General features: G+C 45.6%; 1 protein-coding gene across 7 annotated transcripts in view; it reads left to right on the plus strand.

Moving 5' to 3' along the window:
- The window catches only part of SYT6 (synaptotagmin 6), a 65,779-nt gene extending 60,221 nt beyond the window's left edge, over positions 1-5,558 (plus strand). For 5 of the 7 annotated variants that reach the window (XM_043460127.1, XM_043460138.1, XM_043460145.1 and 2 more), the window contains exon 7: positions 4,001-5,558. In XM_043460127.1, coding sequence (XP_043316062.1) covers positions 4,001-4,072 — 72 coding nt within the window. In that variant the 3' untranslated portion in view covers positions 4,073-5,558. Of the gene's footprint in view, positions 1-1,928; positions 1,998-4,000 lie in introns of all 7 variants that reach the window. The other 2 variants (XR_006267765.1, XR_006267766.1) reach the window with 1 other exon arrangement.
- Positions 5,559-6,000: the final 442 nt, after the last annotated feature.

Below are 6,000 nucleotides of genomic sequence, written 5' to 3' on the forward strand. Positions count from 1 at the left end.
GAACGGGAGCTGAGAGGTCTCAGGCACCTCACTGCCCCACCTGGTCTTCAGTTACCTGGTCTTCAGTTACCTGGTTGGTAAAATGAAGGGGTGAGCTTTTCCCATCTCAGCTTTTCTAAGAAACTCCAACCTAAAATGACTGGGTGAAGAGTGAACCCACATCTTGAAGATGCAATAACCTTGAAGATTCAAATAACCCATTGCTGTTACTGGGTTAGTCTGTCCACACGAACTGGAGTAACCGGTCAGCGGTGGCTGGAGTTGGAAGTCGGGTGCAGGGTAGTACAGTGGGGCTGGGACTCTGCCCCAGAATCATTTTCCATAATGAATACAATCTAATTAAGACAAATAATTGATTCCACGTCCTGTTTCTTTGAGAACTCTGACTCCCTGTTCCAGACTACAAAAGAAAGATAAAGTAGAACCAAGCCCTTGAAGATGAATATTTGATGAGACAGCAAAGGGAAAGCAACAGTATATGGAAAACGAAAAGAGAATAAATTGATTCATATCCTTTGGGTTTACTTTTTTATTGAACTCGTGCACCAGGTTCCCGAGACTGCCCCTCCCCAACTCCCCAGCCTTCCGTTTTTTGTTCAGCTGATCATGTCTCTGTATGAAGAAGCTGAGAATGGCATTCATCTTGGCAACTTAGGATTTCTTTAGTACAAATTTATAAAAATGTGTGCCTATGCTTTTAGCACCCACAGTTGAAGTCCCTTTATAAAGATGCATCTAAAAACCCACCAGGATAATATAAAGTAAGCCTTTTTTGTATTCATGTGATGCATTGTACTTGAATATTTATCATCTCAGTCATCCTTAGAGTTTACATCCTGTCCCCTTTTTGGTCCTGTTCTGGACATTGAGCAAGAACCTGGCTCCTGGAACTTGTTTCTCCTGTTTGTATAATACATTTAAAAAAACCAAAACCTTATTCTCCCACTCCCAGGAAGATGAATGGCATCATATCTAGAAAACACTGTATTTATATTGCACCATTTTTAGAGGGGTTTCAAGCTCTGTGATCATTACTTTTTTATTAACGAGAACAGAGGGCACCATACTTACCTGTTTTAAAATCAGGTCGAGGGAACGAATTAACTGAAAAGGTATTTTTCCCTGCTGGGATTTTTTTCATGAATAAAAATTGATTAAGCCACAGCGAACAACCTTCCCCCTGCAGTGACTGTGGCCGCTCGCCTGTCAGCACTCCTGCTCAATGCTGCGTGTCATCGCTGTCACCACATACAGAGCCCAGGTTGGCCAGCCATCTTCTCCAAAGCGTTTCACTATGAAGGGACAAATCCAAACCGCCTGCCAGGGATGGGACCTATCTGTTGGAACCTGACCCATTTCAGACAATAAAAGATCTCACTGGACCACAGCCACCCTGGACTAATCACCTTCCTTGGTGTGCTGGGGACCAGTTCTCTGCTATTTCAGAGCAGCCACAATAAGCCTGCCAGGAATCATTCACCTTCCCATTGTTCGTGAACCCCCATCTCCTCCCTGTTTATCTTCATAGGAAAAATCAGAGGCTGGCAGGGGAGCCAGTGTGCCTTCTTCATTTGTTCTGGATAAACAATTATGCTCTGTGTGACTTCTCTTTGAGCTATTATGTAAAGGGAAAAAGAAATACTCTATGTGGCCATTTCATTTTTTCTCCTGTGGACTGGCCTATCCATCAGGTGGTTTAAGTGGCATGCTTACCCAGGGGAGAAGCCAGTAATTGCAGTGTACCTTTCACCGACGTTAAAAGTGACGTTAAAGGTGGTAACAGAAAAAAGTAGAACTTCTAAAATGAAGGGCTATTTAATGAAAGCATTGGTAACCGTCTTTTGGCACCTTCTAGTTAAGAACTCTTGAGTCAGAAGTCACAGTGGGCTCAAGAAACAGGCATTTATTTATCTAAAATATTTCACCAGGGAAACCCTCGGTTGTGATTTCATTCACGTGGATGCTGCGAGCAGAGAGACTGCCACCTGGAGTTAGGAGTAAGTACCTGGTGTGGACCCAAAGAGCTTAGGTTTCTTATTCCATCATGTGTCTCCTTCTCCTGGTGTGTTCCGGTGGGAAGGTGGCTGCAGGATGGAGTGGAGGGAACACTGAGTGTGGAGTTAGTAGACTGATTTCAGATCCTAGTTCTGCTCCTAACTGGCTGTGTTGGCTTCCTCTGCATCTTTGTTTTCTTGTCTGCAAGAACAGAAGAGCCAGGGCGATCTCCCAGCTGGTCTCCGGGTCCCGCATGCTGAGATAGGTCAGGCTCAGGTCGTGTGATGGTGGTCGTCAGTACCTCCAGACCAGCCGTTCTTGGCTAGTTGTAAAGATCTGCAGGTTGGCCTGTCCAGGGGTGCAAAGGCACCATTGAAGAACTGAGCCTGGGGACTGAAAGAGAGGATTTCCTTCAATCTGGGAACATGAAGGTGATCAATAGGCCTGGGTCTCAACTCCGTGTTGTGGGCTCCCATGGGAGATGCTGACTGGGATGGTCTCATTCTTAAGTAGCTCAACTCTGTCTAGAAAGGCTGTGTTGTGAGGTAGGGGTTAGAGGCGGGACCTTGTCCTTCCCCATTCCACCCCTACACACTGCGCAAAGGCATAATCCAGTTCTCCTCAGTCCCGTCACTCCACATGGAGACCCAGAAAGCCCGAGAGAAGCAGAAGGGGCTGAGCTTCAGGTTCAGAAAGGCCATCTCAGGACTTCCCTGGTGGTCCAGTGCTTAAGACTCTGATCTCCCACTGCAGGGGCCACGGGTTCGATCCCCAGTCGGGGGACTAAGATCTTGCATGCCACATAGTACAGCTGGAAAGAAAAGAAAGACAGAAACGCCATCTCACCCACCTGCCTAACTTCTCTCCCTGGAGCCTTGTCCTATGTTTCCTCTGCCCCCAGAAAGGATGGAGTATGCAGTGGACATTGACTCACTTTGAGGTTATACAGCAGGTCTAGAATATTCACAGGGTCAGATCCTCGCCCAGAAAGCATTGCTCCAGCTCTGCCTGGCTTTGAAGTGTAAAGAAGGGTTCAGTGACCAAGTGTGGGTCATCCACTCTCAGTCCTCTCTTCCCTCCATTACGCCTCATTATACCACCATCTTCTCAGAGGGGTGAGAACTGGCCTGAGGGGCGGCAGCCTGTGAGACAGGCGAGAAAGAGGGGAAAAGGTGGGGGTACCCCAGAGGGTCGGGGGCTGCCATCTCCTCCTGCCTCCTGCCTCTTCACAAGTCGAATGTAAAGCCCCCAGGAAGTGCAGAGACTGAAGAGGAGAGGCCGGCGCTGAAGCGAGATCAGAGTTTTAGCTGTACTAACAGCTCCCAGACAAATTGCTAATAATTCATGATTGCGGGTTCTTGGCAGTAAGGGCATACTCTGCAGACGGCCTCTTCTGCTGCTAACAAAATCTGATTTTCAGTGTGAAAAATGGCTGAAGCATTCAGAAATGGTCCAGTCATAGCACCTCATTAGCACACACACACATACACTCCACACGCTAAAGAAAGCTTTCATTATCTCTACAGCAAGTCTTTTTTAAAAATCAGGTCTTCCAAACTAGAACCTCAAAAGCTGTTTTCTTTCTTTCTTTTTTTTTTTTTTAATTTTTATTGAGGTGTGGTAGCTTTACATTGTTTTATTAGTTTTTGCTGTACAGAAAAGTGAATCAGCTATACGTATACACAATCTCCTCTTTTTTGATTTCCCTCCCGTTTAGGTCACCACAGAACACTGAGTAGGGTTCCCTGAGCTATACAATAGGTTCTCATTAGTTGTCTGTTTTATACATAATATCAACAGTGTGGATATGTCCATCCCAATCTCCCAATTCATCCCCCTTCCCTAAAGCTGTTTTCCTTGTTTTTGCATGGCTAACAGCAAAATTCACAAAAGCTTACAAAAAGCCGGAGAAAAGTGGATTCAGTGCATGGGCCAGATGAGTTTGGCAAGTTGAGATGTACATTCCCTTGGCATTGGCTAAGTGTTTTTCTCCCCCTCTTCGCAGTGGCAAGGCCGAGCCGCCAGCTTCGACAGCGAGGGTTCGTGCCCGTCTCCGAAACCACCTCCGACACCATGAGCTGCACGGCGGCTGCCAGGCTACACAAACGAGACTCAGCAGCGTTCTTTTTGCACTTGTTCAACCGTCCAAATGCAGTGTTCTGCCGCGGCGGCCGCGGGGGCAGCGCGCCTCTCACTCCGGAGTCTTAGCTGCCCCTGTGTCAGTCAAGGCCGAGACACTTGTCATGTGGTCAGAGCTGTCTTAGTCTTTTCTGTCTCCCACGGTGATGTTTTCATGGTTCTTTCACTTTTTGTGGATCTGCTGTCAAGAAGAAAAGCAGAGAAAAACAAAGAGGGGAGAGCCCAGATGTTGGTTCTATTAAATACAATGTAAAATAGTCGTCTTTGATGGGAAGGTGGTCTGACTTTCTGAAATTTTGTGTCTCCACCGAGCTCCATTACCCTGGAGGAGAAGGATGAGCAATGGCTGCTTTGTTCAGTGGCCCGTGGGAAGTTGCAGATCTGGCCAAGAGCCTTTACAGAGGTGACTTATGACTCTTAGAAGCTCTTTGCTGTTGTGACATAAACCAAGGTTCCGACTCCTGGTCCCATGTTGAAATCTCGAGCACTCAGAGCTACCTGTGAGACTTCAACTGGCTGGTCGTGCAGAGCTCCTGGCTCCCCATCCTTGGAACTTTCCTCCTGAATTGAACATGACTTGATCCCTCATAGGAACTGAGTCGCTTTCGTTAGGAACGGTTCTGCTGAAACAAAACATGCCATATGTTTTCTGGCGCGCCACAGTTAATGACCACATTTGTTTGAAAACAGAATCTTTGTTCTCAAAAATAACCTTCGTTGTAAAAAAAAAAAAGGAAGCACATATGTTCTGGAATGATTTCTGCGTTATACATAGCTTTCTAATTCCATGAAGTATCAAGCAGCTGTTTAAAATGCCTAAACAGATCAAAGGAAAACCTACATAAAATGTTCTTTTCTGAATGGGGAGTTTTGAAATCTAAGTAATAGGTGGAGTGTATCTTTCTATGAAGAGTACCTTCTTGATTGAAACCACGTCAGCTTAAGTCTATTTCAGCCGCCTTGACTCTGGGACAATGTTCATCTTAACTTTAGTTCTATAAATTATTAAGTATTTCAGTGTTTGTTTCAGTGGTAGTGGAGGATTTTTTTTTTTCTTTAAATCTCTACTGTAGGTCAGATTCAGTTTAGGAAAAAAGTATGTTTGAACTATTCTGTATTGTAATCGTATATTTCTGTTGAGTTAATTAGTGGCCTTCCCACCAACCCCCTAGCACTAGGTTGATTTGCTCCATCAGTCTGGTAAATGTGCGGGTGGGTCTTCACTTCGGTGTGTAGCTGAGAAATGCCAGTTTCTAGAGCTGTGTGTGTAACTTGCAAGAGGGAGGTCTGCTGAAGAAGTGCATCTTTCAACAATGGAAGGTCAAGAATGTAAAAACTGTTCCCACACCTTGTGTCTTACTCTTTATATGTGACACATGCTTTAGGAGCAGCAACTCAATAAAGCTACCCTTGTTTTAAGTCAAGTTACTGGATTTCTGGGTTGATATAACATTGAGTAGTGTCTTCTAATCCTCAAGATGACCAAATTGGGCAGGAGGTAACAAGATATTGTGGCAAAAGAGGTTTTCAGCTTTAAAAAATGAAAATAAACCCAGAATTCACCCCGTACTGAGCTTTCAGTTCAGTTCAGTTGCTCAGTCATGTCCGACTCTTTGTAACCCCATGAATCGCAGCACGCCAGGCCTCCCTGTCCATCACCAACTCCCAGAGTTCACCCAAACTCATGTGCATCCAGTTGGTGATGCCATCCAGGCATCCCATCTTCTGTCGTCCCCTTCTCCTCCTACCCCCAATCCCTCCCAGCATCAGGGTCTTTTCCAATGAGTCAGCTCTTCTCATGAGGTAGCCAAAGTATTGGAGTTTCGGCCTCATCATCAGTCCTTCCAATGAACATCCAGGACTGGT

This window comes from Cervus canadensis, chromosome 2 (assembly GCF_019320065.1).
Source record: "Cervus canadensis isolate Bull #8, Minnesota chromosome 2, ASM1932006v1, whole genome shotgun sequence".
In the NCBI taxonomy this organism is placed as follows: Eukaryota; Metazoa; Chordata; class Mammalia; order Artiodactyla; family Cervidae; genus Cervus; species Cervus canadensis.